The sequence below is a fragment of the Toxotes jaculatrix genome, chromosome 21, assembly GCF_017976425.1.
Source record: "Toxotes jaculatrix isolate fToxJac2 chromosome 21, fToxJac2.pri, whole genome shotgun sequence".
Taxonomy (NCBI): Eukaryota; Metazoa; Chordata; class Actinopteri; family Toxotidae; genus Toxotes; species Toxotes jaculatrix.
The window spans coordinates 13,909,144-13,928,758 of NC_054414.1; the positions used below are offsets into that span (position 1 = coordinate 13,909,144).

At 40.9% G+C, this 19,615-nt stretch overlaps 1 protein-coding gene across 1 annotated transcript in view; it reads right to left on the reverse strand.

The window, feature by feature from the left end:
- Positions 1-3,920: 3,920 nt before the first annotated feature.
- The window catches only part of LOC121175706 (testican-2-like), a 31,686-nt gene continuing 15,991 nt past the window's right edge, over positions 3,921-19,615 (reverse strand). Inside the window, exons 4-11 of the mRNA XM_041029522.1 lie at positions 14,210-14,324; positions 10,609-10,717; positions 9,982-10,096; positions 9,141-9,260; positions 8,799-9,017; positions 7,282-7,344; positions 6,200-6,337; positions 3,921-5,616 (exon numbers count right to left, since the gene is read on the reverse strand). Of these exons, the coding sequence (XP_040885456.1) occupies positions 5,471-5,616; positions 6,200-6,337; positions 7,282-7,344; positions 8,799-9,017; positions 9,141-9,260; positions 9,982-10,096; positions 10,609-10,717; positions 14,210-14,324 (1,025 nt within the window). The 3' untranslated portion in view covers positions 3,921-5,470. The remainder of the gene's footprint in view (positions 5,617-6,199; positions 6,338-7,281; positions 7,345-8,798; positions 9,018-9,140; positions 9,261-9,981; positions 10,097-10,608; positions 10,718-14,209; positions 14,325-19,615) is intronic.

Genomic DNA, 19,615 nt, shown 5'->3' on the forward strand with positions numbered 1-19,615 from the left:
AGCTGACACCAGAGAGTACTGTAGTTATTTATAACGGACTATAACCTGAATTAACGTTTTTACCAGAATATTTTACAGTATCTGTGCAAATAGTTTCATCTTGAATTATAACATTAAGATAAAAAGATGAGTAGGTTGGTCCACGTGATGAGCGGTAGTGTGAGGAGAAATATCGCAAGATAAACCCTCTGACCAAAGATCCAGTTATCAGAGTTGGGAAGGGATTAGTACGTTTTCTTCACTGTTGTGGTTGGAGGAGTCTTGTCCTCTTGTGTCCATTGTGGCATCCCTCAAGGCCCTATCCTTGCCCCCTTATTATTCTCTGTGAAGGCATTGCACTTTTTTATGTCTAAGTCTTATACAATTTTGAATCATGACACATCTAATTAAAAATCTAATTAGATTTTTGAATGTCACTGTGAAAACAAATCTCCCCAGACACAACCATAAACACTAAATAATTAATTTGGTTAAAACAGAAATTTCAGAGAAATGCAAAAACTAAAACATTGATTTGTAATCCAATAGCACATTTAAAGTCCAATAAAATAAGTCCCAAGGAACGGGTCCATTGAAGGGTGGGTAATTTTAAGACTCCAGGCTGTCATCACCAAAGAGGCCTCCTAAATATTGGCTTGCTGGGCGTTAGTCTGTTTTTGCAATCAATAGTTTTGTTTTTAATGCCACTACTTACTTTAGATCAATTTGTTTTGAGATTTGTTTTCACTTTGACAAAGTATAAAAATCTAAATTACATGCACTGTGATTTTAATGTTGGCACTATATCTCCAGCAGTAAATGTCGGAGTAATTTCTGCGTCAGACCTGTCATTAGACGCTCAAGGAACTCAAGTGGTGCAATCATGTTTTGTTCAGCTAAAGCACATCACTCAGATTTTCCTTTCATTGTCAAACGAGGAGAAAGGCTTTGATGCTTTTATCTCCAGACTCAGTTACTGTGATGGGCCCCATTTTCCAGATATCTGACTGCAGCTATTGCAGAGTGCTTCTTCTCGGTCTCTAACATAACACACTCCAAATGAAGTGACCATCTCACAGCAGTCATAGTTGCCAATCGCCAGCTAGCAGTCGCTCTTAAAAAATATTTTTTAATTTTACTGCTGGTTTTTAACACGTTGCAAGGTCATGCCCCAACTTATATCTGCAATTTATTAACTCTCCATGAGTCTAATCATGCTCCACTTGTTGGGCCCCTTGCTGTCCAACTTCCTGCATGAAGCTCTCAGACATACAGAGCGAGTCTTCACTTTTAAATCTCCTCTTTAAAATATTATAATTTACTATTTCTATTTTGTGATGGTTCTGTTGTGACCATGTGTTGCTGATATCTTTGTTTTCATTAATCACTTTGTAAGAATAGAAGAAGAATCTTTACTGTCATTATATGCAGGAGCAATGAAATTTTGCATGACATCTCTCCTATGTAAGTAAAATAAAGCAAATAAAAAGCAGTGCCAGAAAGCAGCTGTAGTAGCAGCATAATGTAAAAAGCGACACTTGTGTAAGTAAAATTAATTAATGAATTAAATTAGATTTGCATAATTACATACAGTGGGTATAGAAAGTATTCAGACCCCCTTAAATTTCTCACTTTGTTATATTGCAGCCATTTGCTAAAATCATTTAAGTTCATTTTTTTCCCTCATTAATGTGCACACAGCACCCCATATAGACACAGAAACACAAAATTGTTGAATTTTTTGCAGATTTATTAAAAAATAAAAACTGAAATATCACATGGCCATAAGTATTCAGACCCTTTGCTGTACTTGGCCGCATTCATCTTTCCTTCAATTGCAACCAGTCGTCCTGTCCCTGCAGCTGAAAAACACCCCCACAGCATGATGCTGCCACCACCATGCTTCACTGTTGGGTCTCCCAACTCCCATCTCCCGACTGCATCTCTGGAGCTCAGCCACAGGGATCTTTGTGCTCTTCTCCCCCGATTGCTCAGTTTGGCCGGACGGCCAGCTCTAGGAAGGGTTCTGGTCGTCCCAAATGTCTTCCATTTCAGGATTATGGAGGCCACTGTGCTCTTAGGAACCTTAAGTGCAGCAGAAATTTTTTTCTAACCTTGGCAAGATCTGTGCCTTGCCACAATTCTGTCTCTGAGCTCTTCAGGCAGTTCCTTTGACCTCATGATTCTGTGAGCTGTAAGGTCTTATATAGACAGGTGTGTGGCCTTCCTAATCAGGTCCAATCAGTGTAATCAAACACAGCTGGACTCCAATGAAGGTGTAGAACCATCTCAAGGATGATCAGAAGAAATGGACAGCACCTGAGTTAAATATATGAGGGTCACAGCAAAGGGTCTGAATACTTATGGCCATGTGATATTTCAGTTTTTCTTTTTTAATAAATCTGCAAAAATTTCAACAATTTTGTGTTGCTCTGTCTATATGGGGTGCTGTGTGTACATTAATGAGGAAAAAATGATATTAAATGATTTTAGCAAATGGCTGCAATATAACAAAGAGTGAAAAATTGAAGGGGGTCTGAATACTTTCCGTACCCACTGTATTTTCAGAGGTTGAGTGTTATAAATATTAATAAATAGAAGCTGAGTCTTATGTTTATGAATTGTGTCTCTGAGGGTGGAGGTGGGTGTGTGTATGTCACAAACACAGTCTTTGATGTGAGTGTGTGTGTGTGTGTATGTATTTCAGTACAGTTTTGAGGTCACGTTGCTTGAGTGTTTCCACTTTGGGAGACTTTCTAGTTTTTCTCTGCTACATTTCAGTTTCTATTTGCTCTGCCACTCATAAAACAGGGCTGCTGTTTTTGTGAAAATGCTGTATCTCCAAACTGCCACCTTTTCATAGGAACTTGCCTTGTTTCTGAATTTTCGAAGTGATCTGAGGAGTTATACAAGAGTTATTATTTATTCAACGAGCAGAAGAGCCTGTAATCTTTCTGTGTACCTCCAGAGTTTAGGAGAAATAGGTACATACTAAACTAAAGCATTAGTAATTTAACAGTGATTTCCATCCTTCACAGTTATGTTTTAACTTAGAATTTTAATCTTGGACATTTTTACTTGTGACTCTAGGGCTGTTAATTGTATTCATCTAAGCTGGTAAAGATCCAGTCATTGCAGGATTTATCATCCATATGCCCTATTACAGTGCTGACTTTGTGGTTATTTAGTGGGATGGCATTTGGGAGCCAACCTGTTGTAATTTGTTCTTCTAGCATGAGGTGGCAGCTTAGCACCAAAATAACCTCAGCAGACATCTTCATCTGCGTGTCAGAGTCTCAGCTGAGAGGAAACTCTGGAGCTTTCAACCTCCTCTTGTTTTTATTCCACTGCAGACTCCATGATTATAGATGATGATGAAACTGTATTTTGTTAATGTCTTGTCTAATCAGATGTAATCGCAGCTGTAATTGTATATTGTTAATGCCTTGTACAATCAGATGTAATCGCAGCCGTAGCTGGAATAATCTTCAGTAATCAGTGCTTCAAACACCAGGTGGGGGACCCAAAGGTCGTGTTAAAGTAATTCTGTGCTCCAAAATATTCACATTTGCACATCCACCTTATGTTTTATAAGCAGATAACTCCAGGTAAGGTAGGTTTACTGAAAACAGGTTTGGTTCAGTTATGCTCAAAATCTGTTTTTAGCCCACAGGCTAAATTTGAAAATAAGGATCTGCTGTGGAAAAACAGCTGAGTGCTGCAGTCAGTGATACATATCCTCCCCTGACCACAGTGAGGACAAAAACAAAAAAATAAAAACTGTCTTTATCTTACAAAGTCATTTAATTTCCCCACCTAAGCACAGGGTTTCTTTGCACTAGCACAGTAGCCACAAACCCCACCTCACTTCTCCCTGGATGATAATTTTCAACCCTGAAATAGTTGGAAAAGACAAAAATCAACATACAGCTTGGCTCCTGTTGCCTTTATTAGTAAAGTGCTCAGCCTAGAAGTACATTCTTATTTTTTAACATGCAATACTAAAAACAACCAAATGTCTGGCCTATCAATAGCATGAATGAAGACATGGCTACGGTACTCTCATAGAAAAAAAATTACAATGTGAATTCAAGTATACACACAGAACTTCAAGTAATGCACACATATTTTTATAAACACAAAATACAGATTTTCAAGTTGCAAACTCAGAATAAAACATAGTTGTGCCACATTCTTTGACTTGATTTCAGAGTTAGCAGAGGACAGTGATTAGTGGTTTCAACTGCAGGTGCAGTTTGGGTCATTGAAGTACATTCTACAGTTTCTCAATAAAAGTAATCGACTGGAAATGTGGGTCCTGTAGAGTTGTGTGTTTCCATTTTATTCGTAAAGAATGTACGATTTAAAAACTGCAGTGAGCTGTGGTGCACCTTTATCATAAAGGTAGTTTAAAACCATAGTAACCTGAAATCTTTTAAGCTTCCTTCACAGATAATTTACACTTAATTTATATACAGAATCAGTTTAGAAATACATGACCACATTGCACTGAACTGCTTTAAAGGAACAGTTTGACATTTTAGGAAATGGGCTCATTTGCTTTATTGAGAGCATTCACACCACTCTACGTCTGTACAGTAAATATGAAGCTATAACCAGGAGATGACACCAACATGTCATTGCAGTTTTACACATTCAGCAGTTATGGAGCTACATCAGATTTCATTTGGAATCTGTTTCTGTCCACCTGATCAATATAAGTCCGATATTTGTTGTCTTTTAGCTCTGTTTTTGGCCTCTACCAACTAATCCATACCAAAAGTGTAAAGCTGCATTTTTGCAGGGTGTTATGTGCTGGGGTATTCCTGCCTTAGCACAGTGACTTCTTGGATAGTCTACCACATAATGCTTCGTAAAAGGTTTACACCGTGATTTTTGTACAGATTAACCAAACAGATTAAGACTCTAAGCTAAGATAGGCTAACTATTGCCTAGCTTAGCCTCATATTTAACGTACTGACATCAGAATGGTACAGATCCTCTCAAGTAACTCTCAGCAAAAAAGCAAACAAGCATATATCTCAAAATGTCGAACTATCCCTTTAAATTCTGATCTCCTGTCATTCCAGTGGTACGGTGACTTTAATACTCAAGCAATTGTTCACACAATACAAAATTACTGGTAATCTCTATATGCATAGATGGTGGTCGGACAAGATAGGAATTCTGATGGACTTTAGCTACCTATGGCGCAGTAGTCAGTGGGTCCTGCTTTTCAGGACGGCAAAACAAAAAGCTCTGTCGCTCAAAAAACAGAGAAGAGAATGAAGCAATTACACCTAAGACAAAAACTGGTCATTATCTCATCACTGGACCTGCCCGACACCACACACACACCCCACCAGGATGATACATAATTCCATGCCTCTCCAGTCCGATCCCAACATCTTCAGCTGTTAGGAGAGAGCCATCCCTGTAGATTTTCAGGCCAGCAGCTGTGACTCGGCTCTCTGCGTGGGGTCAGACAGTTCTACCAGATGTATCCTCCATCGTCTGCCTCGCCTTCCTCCTCCTCCTCCTCTTCTGCCTCCTCGGCGTTGTCCTCTGCCTCCTTCTCCTCTTCATCCTCCCACCCCACCCCGCTCCCAAAATCTCCAGAATATCCAGCTACTTCATCTGGAAGAAATTAGTGCCAAAGCAGTTAGTTGATTGATTAGCTGACTGGCAGAAAATTTGAAAGGAAAAATGTAAACATCTGTTTTTTTTTAACTTCGTTCTTGTTTTATTTATCCTTTCTGCTCATCTGCTGCTTTTTTTGAATATGTTTGGGTTTTGCTGGTCAGACAAAATAAGGAATCTGAAGATGTTAACCATTTGTTTCAGCTTTATTTCTGATACTGAGATCTAACATGAGGTTTTGAGCAGATGCAGTTATTATTTCTTACAATGCCACTGTTCTCCATCTGTTAAAATTTCTTCGTTTGTGATTAATTCCTGAAAACCTTCAAAACTTTGGTAAAACAAGTGAAAAAAGCAGCAGCAGAAGAAAGAACGCTACCACCTGTCAACCTTTAAAGAATTTTCTAGATATTAATGTGTTGAAAGACAAAAGAATAAGGTAGGCCAGTGCACTAAAATCCAGAAATAAAAAATACGACTTTACAGACTCAGTCACAGACAAAAGATGACTTTATAAGAAGGAGATTTTCTTGCAGTGCACAGTGTGAGAAATATCTGTTTGTCAAATTCCCCCTCTTACCACAGTCAGGGTTGCCATGGATTCTGGTGCCCATCATCTCTACACCATGCTGGTCCACGCACCAGCACTCCCCTCGGCTCTGGTCACACTGCACTTTCCTGTAATAGCCGTCCTCATCGCAGCTGGGAATGAACACCCCTGCAAGGATGCGCGCACACGCACAAGCTTACTTGTTAAATATGTATACCCTCAATACACATAGCTGCCTCATGCCGATGCTTGAGATGAATGCAGCATAAACAAGAACACCAGCATGCCTTAGTGAACCTGTGATAAAACCATCAGTCAGGATGGAGAGGCAGCTTTTTGGCACGGGATACCACGAAGACACAGAGAGTTTCCCCTGTTTGTTTTACTCAGGCATGCAGATGCTGCAGGATGTGATTTCATACACTATGTTGGCGTAGTGTGTTTCCTTATGCTGCGAGAGTGGCATGTAAAAATGCAGTGACAGCCTCAGTGACAGAGCTCCACTGCTTCAGCCTCCCTTAGGACGCTCTTGTCAAACCTGAAGAGAAGTTCTCTAACAAGCAACCCCCCCCCCCCCACCCCCCCCGGCGAAAACGAGAGAAAACACAAGCAATGAGACAAGTGGGCTTCAGGGATGGAAGAACACATCTCTGGGCTTTGAGCTGAAGACTGAAAAGCAGCTGTGTAGCATGTTGAGCATGCTGGGTTGATATTGTAGCGAGGGGTTTCTCAGGGAGCCAAACAGGCACGTTAGCTTTGCTCTCTCCCAAAGCCAGAGCTGCCCCCTAATCCCCCCCAGCCTGATTAGGGCCTAATCCTAGCCGTGAGCTTGTGATCTCTTTAATGAGGCTCCTCCAGCTCCTCGCCTGCTGCTCCAGGCGGCTTGTTACATAAGTACACCCAGAGACCCAAAGCGAATGCAGGGACACGCCAGCTAGATGCTAGTGCAGTTTATGGCAAACTATTGGGGCACGGTGTGGCTTTGAGAGGATCTGAAGTGAGACAGTGGTAATTTCCTGTCCAAGAGGTGTTTCTGTGCGAGTGCGGTGTTTAAAAATCTTCAGTTAAATAATCCTTGAACTTCACGGTACCGTTAAGAGGAATGTATTTACCAGGCTTCTTCTTGGCTGCCTCCTGCACCTGGATCCTCTCCAGCTCAGCGAGGCACGGCGGCTCTGTGAGAATCAGAGAAGAAAAGTGATGACAGACAATACCTAAAACTGCTCTCCCTCAAAATTTAGCTCAATCAATGCTCTTCATAATTACACTTTTTGCCCATATTGATTTGTTTAAGAAGTCTTATATTTCAATGCCTCAGAGCCTGATCGATCGTCGAGAGCTTAGGTGAAAGAACATATGGATGTAGACTGAGAATGACAAGGAAATGAGCTGAACCTCTTGAACAGATAGAAATAGAAACAAAGATGAGAAAGTTTTCTCTGCTTCACAGGATTTCTATTGTGTTTGCTCAAAACCAGATGAATTCACAGGTTATCAGTTGTCTGAGACTTCACTGTCAAGTCACAAAAATAAAGACCTCTTACAGTGGTTTAGAATTATTTCTTTACACATAGTATGTGTCCAAATCATTAACACAAGACCATTAATACTATTGCTTCTTGTGAAATAATTTATAATGAAAGGAAAAGTAATGAAAAATTGATCGGGGAGCCAGTTTAACCTATTCCATGCAAGTTAAATGCCTGATCAATGGGATAATGAGAGTGCAAATGAGGTTACAGCCCAGAATATCCTGTATTTGTTTAGTAAAGGTCAAACAGTGCACAGCTGAAATAGCACTGTGAGAACAGGTTATCTATGAGGAAAGATCCATGGAGACACCTGATCATTTTATATTTCACAACTTCTTAACATGTTCCCCATGTTGGGAACATGGATTCACAAAGGAATTGTTACTGCTTACTGCATCCCAGGGAAGGACAGAGAGTGTTGTTCAGAGCCTCTATTGTGAGAGACAGTTGTTTGCTCTTGTAGCTAGAGGGTTGTTGGTTCCTGTTGCAGTGGCCATGAAAGAAACCATCAGTGAAGGAAGCTGTCAAGCTGAGGAAGGAGACCTTTGGGGCTTGGTTAGCCCAGGGGAGCCCACAACCGGGGGAAGGACTGCTTTTTCTGCAGCACGGTGGAAAGACAAAACTCGGTTGCGGGCAGAGTTCAGTGAGGCCACGGAGAAGGACTTTCAGTTGGTCAGAAAGAGATTCTGACAAACCGTCAGATGACTCGGATAAAAGAGGTTTTGCCCAGATTGTTCTCGGCAGGGGAGAAGAACTGCTAATCATGCTGGGAATATTACTGGACATGGATGAGCAGTGGAAAATAAATGAATGGATGGAGAACTCGAGAACAAGTTGGTACGAACTGCTAAAACAGTCTAAAATAAAGGGGAACAACAGACAACCAGAACGTGCTTTGAGGATGATGATTAGGCAGCAAAATGCTGCTTTAAAATAGCTGTCTGTAGGCTCTCAGACTTGGTTGAAAGAAAAGTTTTCACACTTTGGGAAATACACTTTCTTTAGATATCAGACTTTGCCTTTAAGGGTATTGCTGCTTCCCTCAAAATAGACTCTGCTCTCGATGTTGCTTCTTCACTGGAGATCCCTTCACTCACTTTCTCTCCAGAAGCAGAGGCACCACTCCGCCGTAGAGACCTTCCCATCTTTGTAGCTGTCGCAGGAGTTGAAGAAGGGTCGGATGCAGATCTCGTACTTGTCCAGGTTAATAGAAGCCAGCTCAGCTTGGTCCAGATACAGGTCACTGTTGGTGTCCAGCTTCGAGAACATCCAGCCGATGGAGTCCTTGCAGCTGGCCACCAAGCTCTTGTCCAGCGCTGTCGGAAATCATTTGCACAGTACTTTAGTTTCTTTCTGTTTACACTACATTTCTTCACATAGACAATTGAGTTGTAAGTTTGGAGGCAGTGGAGAATAAAGCTGCTTTGTGAGTTTCTGACCTGAAGCGGTGCCAGCTCCAAGCTTGCCAGAGTTATTCCGCTTTGCGTTTCCATGAAGGAGCTGGAACCAGTCTCTCAAGCGGTCGCCCAGGTCTGCCAGGTCCTGGCCAGTGCAGCTCTCTGAGGGAGCAAAAAAGGGAATCCCAGCATTCAAAATCCTGGCAGACACCTAACAGCAATCTGACTCACCTTCCCAAAAAGCAGGCAGGGACTCATACTGCTCTTACAGCAAACACAACAAAAGGCACATGTTTCCCTCACTGTAAAGCTGTTGAGGTGTACTGTTGGATTTTCATGCTGTGATTTATGAATGTATGATCGCCTAATCAAGGAAAACATTACTTTGCAATTAACTATACTGCAGCAAATTGCTGTTATCCAATAAAAATCCACTTGTAGTCTCAGACTAAGCACTTATTCCAAGCTACAGATGCAAAACAGGAGTAACATTTCATCCTTTTGATCAATTGGCATTTTCACGTGCCCGAGAGCCCTGACAATCAATACTGTTTGGCCGCAATGATAGATAGTGTACACTCTAAATAATTAATTACTATATGATTGAAAGAGCAGTTTAACCACATGGGGGATATTTGGCTAACAGTAATCTCTGAAATTGGTAAGTATCGATCCCAAACATCAGGCATCGGGTTGATTAGTTGTCTCAGGAGGCTGGAGTCCTTCCCTACAGACAGCAGGCTGTGTGCATCACCAGTGCATCATAACTTTCCTTTTTTTTGAAACCTTGACTCATGAAAGCGATGACAGCGATGCAGAAAGGGAGGCGTGAATCCCAAAATTAAGATGCACGGGTATATGGAGGAGAAGAAAAGACACTTGCCACGTTTGGTGTCAGTGTTTGTGACGGTAACGGAGGAGGTGGCACAAGGGCAAAAGCCAGCGCACATGACGTTCAGGTCTTTGCCTGTCAGGCAGGCCTGCTGCTCCAGCTTACACTGTGAGGAGAGAGAGAGAGAGGCATGGATGCAGTTAAAATATTTATGGGGGTGACCGCAGGAAAAAGAGATTGCTCATTCAGATGAGACACTGCACTTAGACGAAGGCAGCAAGAATGAGCCGTCATTTTCTGCCGTCTTCTCGTGCAAGGTCAAAATTAAAAACTATACATAAATCAATAAAGAGTCCTGGCCGTGGCCGGTGTACGGTGATGCCGCTCAAAACAACGTCAGTCATTAATCATGCGGCTACGTTCAGCTGGTGCACTTGTCCTCCTGCGAGCAGTGATGAACTGTGCTGCCCTGCTGCGCCCACGTATATGTCAGCGTAGCAGGAAACAGCACTTGACTGGACTCATCTCATTATTTAAAACGATGACACGGCCACTTTCCATTTCTTTTCAGGGTTTTATAATGCCAGGAGCCAGTAATAAAGCAAAAGAAAAATTATCTAAGCTTTCAAGTATAAGTGCTTTCAAAGAGAGATGCTGGTGCAGAAGATTTTCTTTTACCTCAGAGGCGTAGTTGTGTCCATCAGAGCCACATACAGGTGAGGAAGCGGCCACAGGACAAGGCTTACAGCTGCTTTCATGAGCCTCTAGAGGCCCAGACTGTTTGACTCTAAGCATGAGAGGGACAAAAAGGAAAAGTTAAAGGTTTATGGTTTATGCTGTAAGAACAAAGAAGCACAGAGGTAATTCCACTCATGGTGTAGCAGCAGAAATCTCAAGAGACAGATATGTAAAAATCTGGTCTAATAAAACCAAAACTATCTGCATGGGTACATGCCACTAGATTTAAGTGAGAAAATATGTTTTGAAATTTGGGTGAACTGGCTCTTTAATATCTTCCGGCTTGCTGAGGTCAAACACAGTTACAGTTACAAATCTTCTCTAACAAGATGTTTTTATTACAACTCGTTCCTGTAAAACTACAACATCAGTACAACGAGACCAGACATTTCTGACCATAATTACCAGAAAGTCATAATCTGCCTGTTAATGTTTGGATGCACTGCTTCATGAAATTCCCTCGGCCTGCTTTCCTCTCACACAGTGATTGACTTCATGTTCAGTGAGCACAAGCATTAGGCTCTCTGCTGTACGACTTTTGAGGCTGCTACTTAATGATGCTGGAATGGTTTAGTGTGGTTGCGTTCGTGCTTATTACCCATTATTCGACAGAGTCTTTCTCTCATCTCTGGAGTGACTCTGTAAATGAAGCACTTTATTGAAAAAGATAAATGCCTGTCGCTGCAGATAGACTTTGCAGGTAGTAATAATTCACTCCATTAATTCTTTTCAGGCTGCAACCCTGCTCATTTGTTTTTCAGTCAAAGTGAAATGAATGGGTGAAGGAACAGATAAATTCTTTTCTGTGAGGTTTTCTACTGAAAACTAATGGGTCTTTGTGAAGGGAGGACCATCTGAAATACTTACATGAACCCCTGTATTACACTGTATTAAATGGCTGAAATGTTAAAGTTTTCTACATGTTTTACTTGTCATGTTTTCAACCTCCCCTCCTCCGTCCTCTGCCTCCATTTTCACTAATTAGTCCGTACCATGTTTTCTAAAGCTGCCTTATTATCAACATGGAAAATTCAGTAGCACAATATTTTTCGACATGGGAAGTCAAATACACAATGTACTCAATGTTCAAGTGGTGAGATGTAAAAACACTGCTGCTAAGTGAAGGTCAATTAAATGAAGGGTGTTTTTTTTTTGGAAAATGCTGAATGTTTTTGAGTTTTTTGCATTTCAGTGTCATGCTAGGGACTAGGCGATTAAGGTAATTCATAAAAACTTTGAAAAAGTTACTTTGATGGGCTCCAAGAATATTTTAAAACATTCAGACATTTGTGGCTACGGCCAAAAAGTTATCCCACACAAAATTTACGAAAGGCCTTCGTTTCCTTTTTTTTTAGCCCCAGAAAACTTGTTGAAGCAAAGAAAAACCTTACATTTGTGCTTCTGTAACTTTGGTTCAGTATCTCTTATTCTGACTTTTTGGTCATAAAATTTCAAGAGCTACCTTTCAAAAAGGCTGACAAACAGTAACCTATTTTTGGGCACAAGCAGAGACAGCTCAGAATCAGTCTCTGTCAGATTATGTATTTTGCCTTAGCGTTTAAGACTCTGTGTTGCCTTTCTGTACCTGTCCTAAAGATCCACAGCCATGTTTTGTGGCTACTTCATGTTTGTCTTAGCCATTAGGATTTATTTACCTGATCTGCAGCCTTCACACTGCCACCTGAAATCCGCCTTTAGACCAAATACATGGTCTTCCAATTGCTAGTGCTGAAATCACACCAAATAAATGGAAATGTAGGCAAAATTAGCTATTTTTAAACATGCACTGACAGATTTTTTGCAACTTGAGTCCAATGAAAACAAGTTGTAAACACAGCAGTGACATGTTATCAACATTTAAGTTGATATGGCAAACTTGCTGGCAAAAAGTGACTTATTTACACATCCAGCAGACGTGTAGCAAACATCAGCATTCATTTGGAGTTGTTTTTCTTGCCACGGGGCAAATGTAAATTTCAATATTTATTCTCCTTTTAGTTCTGTTTTGCTCTCCACCAGCTCTTGAGTAAAATATGCGACTCTTTGGCTGCTAATTGCTTCACTATGTTCACCAGATATTCCCTCACTTTGTCTGTGTGCCGTTTGGAGCTGGACAGGTCGTGTATAGTTAGTTTTTACAACTTTTTCCTGACACACAGTTCATGTCATGTGATCCATCCAATTCAAAAAATGATTATAGCAGCCTTAAGTTATGTTACATATCTGTAGAAGGTCATTGATATGTTACACAGATAAGCAAAACGTGTAGGTTACAAAGCTCTGCTTTAATTAGCTGTATCAGTTATATTTGTGTTAATATTGGATTTTATTCAGTTGAACTGATTTGCAGCCATTTTGGAATGGTCTTGTTGACACTTCCTTTTGCCAAGTGGGAGATAACAAAGCTGTCCAAAATTAGAAGCCTAACTTGTTTTTTGTTGTTGTTCTCTCAGGCGCTTGTGTTTACAGTTCATACAATGTGACGTGAACACAGCGTAAGCCTCGGTTTGATCCAGCCCTTTGTTGAGGTTTGGTCTCATTTTAGATACACTGTATGTGCGAATGATTGCACAAACACCAAACGCAGAGTTTGGAGAACACATCAATACACAATATACCAGAAGAAGCTGGTCAAAGTCTCTTTAGCCAGTTTCATACTGTATGTTTCAAAGGTAATACTATGGTGCTGTTTTGCTATTGGAGATGTTAATTTGATTCTGGCTTCACTACATAAATGTATGAGTTCACAAACTGATGATCCATGTAGTTTTAAGTAATTAAACTAAGTAATAGTGGTTTCATTAATGATTAATTCTGAGCCACAGGAGTTCATGATACATCATGCATTAGATCAGGATGAGTCATATATTAGTTATGCATTAATTAATCATAAGGTATGTACCCTTGACACTTGCCCATTAAACTAGTATCTCTTTCCTCTGTGTCTGATAAGAGCATAGCTGTCATGATCACAAATGTAGACATGCAAAAAATAAAGTATGTGGAAGCAAATAATCGGCATAATTCAAATACCCAATATTTAAAATTATTCATTTATAATTTACATTTAGTAAATGAAATTCAGTAGGCTGAATTCAGAAAATCTGGTTGATTGAATTGCCTTGGTCATTCAGATCAGATTCTGATCTGACCAAGCCTGATATTTCAGTGCTATAAAAAAAAGTTTAAGTATTCAATAGTGATAAAAGTTCAAAATTAGCTATTCAGTTTGCATATCAAATATTTATTGCCTCCATTACTGTCTGTGTTCAGTTTTACCACCTTCCATCCACACAGTTAATTAGTCATTGCTCAGCATGAATGTTCCAGCTAAAATGACTTCACTCTTGACTCATGACACTCTCTGGTCCTGTTACTGAGTTTAATCAATAGCTCTCCAACCAGACACTGAAAGGCTTTTAACTGACACACAGCTATCGGCTGTTGACACCAATGCCACAGAAATGTCTGCCCTGTTGGCACAGAAATCTTTGAAACGACGGCAGCACACCTCGCAAACTCACAACGAATCTCCACCTACCTGTGCTCCAGTTTCTTGCGATTGACACACATGGCCCTCTGGTAGCCCTGAGCGACGCACACCTTATGGCGGCTGCACTTCACATTCTGGCACGGGTCCTTGGTGGTGTCCATGGCTGCAAACACAAAACAACAACTCTGAAAATTCAGAAGTGTCAATCACAGCTGAAGTGTTTTGCTCTAATTCTCTCTTCTTCTTTTTTCACCTCCAGAAGAAAAATACTGAGCTTCCGGCTGTTTTTTTATTCATCTTTTGAGTAGGAGCATGTGTAAAGCAGCAAAAAAAAAAAAAAAAAAAGTGGAAAGCAGCTATTTTATGTGCTGTATGATCAAGTTCTGTATATTTACACCATTTAAAATGATCTTCCATCTTCACACAACTATCTTTTTCACAGGCGTATGCAGTAAAAATCATGAAATGTGTAATGAAAAATATTCTAGCAGTGTGCACAAACGAGTCCATTGATTTTATAGTCAGCACTGCTGAAAACATGGACGCCTAGCTGTCATTAGCGAGGCAGCACATCGTCAATAGTACTGCCTGCAGTCTCCAACGTCTGTCTCTGATTGCAAGAAAACCTGACAGCACTGATTGAGCATCTCTTTCTCTCGGCTTGTCACATCTCACTTCCCCCATGTCAACTTATCACTGTCTCTCCCCAGCTTGCCTTTTCTCTCTCTCACACTAACACACACACTCCATCTTTGTCTCCCACGTTCCCTTTCTTTCTGTCCTCTCCCCTCCCCCGCTTGCTGCCTCCCTCCCTCCTTCAACTGCATCTCTCTTTATATCTTGGGAGACTTGAATGGTTCAATGCCAGCCTCTTTTCCACTGATAGACTGGGATAGAAATAGCAGTGTCCTTCACCTTCCCCAGTCTGTGGTCAATGCCAATCTGAAACTGGATGTCACACTGTCCCAGCCCATTTGCCGCCTTGCTGGAGAGGCCTCGCAAAACTCCAACGTGCTCCGATAAATTTAAGAGTGAGTGGCAAGCGGCAGTCAGTGAGAGAAATTTAAGCTGTGAAGTCCTGAGTCAGCTTTGAGCAGCTGCTTTGTAGTCAACACGGTCAACAGACAAGGTGGCTGCCAGCCAGATCCCCGCAAATCCGGCAACTAGGCTATACTTTGATGCTACAGGAGGGAGGTATGAGGGAACAGTGGACTTTTATGGAATCAGTGGATGACAAGACAACTCTGAGGGAATCCAAAAATACCGGCAGGAGGCTGTGAGCCTGAATAACTGCTGAGAAGTCTGACCAAAAACTGTAACTGACTCACATGTTAACAGAGCTCCGAAACTCCTCACCATTTCCACGAACTGCCACTGCCTGCGCAGCGGACTTAAAAACACTTCACTGACGAAGAAGAGCAGAGCAAAGCAGCGGCTTGTAATCCGGGCAGACAGAGGATATCTGTGGGATCAAAAAATGTTTGCATAGGGAGCGCTATGTGGCTAAAGCAAGGAGTAATGTACAGAATACTGATGGCACAGCTGGCGTTGGGTACCTCAAAACCCTGTTTACAGAGTTTATTTTAATTCAGTTAAAAGTTAGGCCATGATCCAAGGAACAACTGACTGGCTACTGGTACAGACCCTGGAATTGCTTTAAGAGTAATTCAACACAATATTTTGGATGAAGGAAAATATTTATCTCAGAGCTACGGATATAAGAAACCCTCTGTTATATGTAAAAGTTGAGGTTCATTGAACAGAAGTCTGAAGTAGAGCAGGACCTCAGGTATAGTAGCATAAAAATCAAGTAGCAATACCTGTATCAAAGGCAACAACAAGAAAATAGTCAAAAAGAAATCAGTATGAGTGAGATAGGACAGGTAGTATTTTTGCTGTCCATCGTAATTGAATTACAAATCCATTTATCTAAAATCCACTTCTGAGTTGGAAAGAAACTCATAAAAACACAAGACGTAGAATTCAGGCTCAGCAGAGAAGCTCAGAGACAGATAGCTGGATTCTGGCAGCGCTGATAGCTCATAAACTTCAAACAGTCATTTCATATAAAAGATTTTGTGACCACTTGACTTTTATTCACTTCATCTGTTCCAACAGGTATTCTGCTCTGTCATGATTTAACCCCAGCGGCGAAACAATATCCAGACTCCACGGCTGACAGCACATTTGTCTCCTACTTCTCTTTTGATTTAAGACACTGAACCTCCCAAAAATCATCCCAAACTATTACCTTACATTTCATTCTGACTATTTCTTAACAACAAAGAAAGTCATCTCATATTTTCTGTATGCCTCAATGGGTCCCATCAGTTCTCTTCAGTGAAACTCATCACTCAGGTTTTCCTCAGGCTTTCTTCTGGTTGATCGTACAGAGACTGTCAGTATATTTTGATGGTGGTTTTGTTAACACAGGTTCCAGTCACGGACCATAAACTTTTATGAGGGCAGGGAACCAAACTCCTTTTTTTTTTTTTTTTTTTTTAGAAGTGCAATATACCTTAGACTAGTCCCACTTTCATGTGTGATATTTCATTATTTTTTGACCAGTGAGCAGTGGCTGTACCTGCCGTCCACTCAGAAAAATCAAAGCTACAGGCTGTGCTGTGAGTCGTGCACTGAACCAGCTGAATATCTGAGGAAGAGTCAAATAAAACCAGAAAGCACTCAGAGAGCAAACCTCGAACAAGGCTCTATAATCCTCTTCATGTTATTTTAATAATAAAACAGCTTTAATCTGTGTCTGAATCGAGATCTGCATTAAAACACGCAGTGATAGACAATCATAGGAGTCGACTTTTTAGATTTATCTTATTGATATGTTTGCAACACCTACAGATAAAATGCCGTCAAATTTTGCATTTATTTGAAGTTACGGCAACTAATTTATTCAAGACAAGTTAACAACGTTTTCAGGCTCATCCAAATAATCTGTCTACCAAAAATTTTGTGAATACAGTGAATACAATTTGTAGGAGAAATGGTAGAGTAGTTTTGGCCACTTGGGGCAGCGGAAATAAGCTGTAGACACAACAGTGCACATTATCAGCTCATTGCTATGGCAAACTCAACTATGTTCACCAGCTAGTTGCTAAATCTGTCTGTCTGCCGTCTCATGCTCAGCGGGTAGCGTACCGTGGGCTTACTGAAGCTTTTTCGCTGAAAACAGCTGGCTGCTGCAGTGTCTGGAAACGATGCTAATGAGAGCAGTGAGACTGAATCGCAACAGTAAAGTCTGGAAGACCAAAAGAATGAGTTGAAAAAAGCTAAAATGTTCTGTAGAGCTGAGGGGAACTGTAGAACCAGGTGAAGTTTCTTTTCCAGTATGTTCCTATGAGCAGCCCCTTTCACATTACACATTTCATCCACTGTTAATATGACAAATGTGGATTATAGCAGTTATAGCTAACCAGCCATGTCTTATACTTATTCATCTTAAATGAATTAAATCAAGAAACAAAATAATTTTGCTAACTAACACAGCATTTATTTACTGTATGTTCCCATAGAAACACAGCTTGGTGTTTTCAGTTCAGAGGGGTGATGTGCAGCTCTCTCATTGCTCCCATGTTCAGCATATATGAGCACCTTTACTCTAAGCCTGCCTCCAAGCAACAGCTTAGAGCAAAGCACATCCCTCATACAGTATTCTTGTACAACTCCTACATATTGAAAATGAAATCCAAACACAAGATTTAATTTGCATTAAAGATCAAGTGTGTTTTCTGCCTCCCCTGCTTCCCTGGTTGTTATTCGCATCACGCTGCATTGAGAATTCAGTGCAGGGACGTGTAAGGGCCATTATGGGCTCTAAATCCTCCTGTAATCATGTCATCAAAGGTGAAGTGACTGCGCCGAGCCTGCGTCCAGTCTCTCCGAGATTATTATTGTTATTATTGTGCTGGGATCACATACGAACGCGTCTGCTTTCTCATCCACGTTCACCGCTCTCCCTGTTGTCTGCGGTCACATCTGAATTCTCCGCTGAGCATGACACCTTGCCATCGGATGGCATCTTCCAACAAAACCTTTCATCAACCATTTGTCTTACATTCGAGCTGTTAATGGGCTGCCAAGAAATAGTAGCACCCATCTGAAACTGAAAAGATTTAGCTCTGATATATGTGAAAGGTATTAAAGAGACGAGCCCATCTGACAGCCGTAAGTAAATTAGTTTCAACTGGATTTGCAATTACTGTCATCTTAGAAGACTCTTTTCTATCCTTTGACTTAATTGGTGGCAGCTGAGTTAAAGGAGCCTGCAGCTTTTATTCAACTCCAATGGAGATATAAAACTATTTACTTATAATTAGAGAGGATACAACTCACACGTTCACCTCTAATTCTAACACATTATTTATGAATAATTCCCTGAAGTTGTTGTACAACTGGATGCATAATCACAGTCGCTTGTTTTTATGATACAATTAGTTTTTTTCTTTTTTTCTCTAGGCACAAAAGACGTCTAATTTATCAGCACAAATAAAGGATGGCAAGGTCAAATAGAACAGCTCCTCTGTGAAGTCAAAGCAGTGGGCATCTCACGGCTTTGAAATGGCCCTCAAACGCAGAGCAGACTCAGCTGATGTCTCAATCAGCAAACTTAAAAAAAAGCCCCGAAGGTGTCTGAAGTCTCCTGTTAGGTCTTTTGTTCTGTCCGGGGCTTGCAGGTACACCTTGCCGGAGTCTCGGCTGTCTTGTTGAATTTGCAGTGAGGGGGACCTTGATCAATTAGGTCTGCAGCGCTAGTCCCACTGGGAGCTGTGATGGGGTTGAAATCAATGGTATTCAAATGAACATCGCCCACACTACAGCAAGCAAGGCGTATTCGTGATATTACATTAGTTATTCCTCCTGTTGTGAGAAGAGATGACTGGGATACAGCAACACTGGGTTTTGAAGCTGGGGGTGGGGGGTATCCAGCTTTGGTTGACGTGACAGGCTGGTGAACTTTTTCCCTTCAACTTCAGCCCAGCCTAACATTTTTGTACAACTAAAATATGACTAGGAAATGCATTTCATCTATCATCAGGGTTTTTCCAGATCAAAATGGCAGCAGTAGTAGTGTCCTGACTCCCATTTGATACAGACCTGTCTGTTTTTCACTCTGAGAACTGTTACATTGCAACCAACCAACCAACCAACCAAACAACCAACCAACCAACCAAGCCTGCAACTGCATGTCAGTGTGATTGCTCTGCTGAGACACAGCAACATAACATAACCGAATAGACGCTGTACAAGCTGGTTTCTAATTTGTTCAGAAAATTAGTTTTAGTTGTTCAATTTCTGATTTTCCTGTTCACCCAATTTAATTAATTTCTTGGGGAAATAATTAAGACAGTGGGGACGTACTGTATGTTTTAACATTTATGATCATCAAATATCACTCAATATGACACTGTAAGTCATATTATGAAATGATTTGCCCCTTAG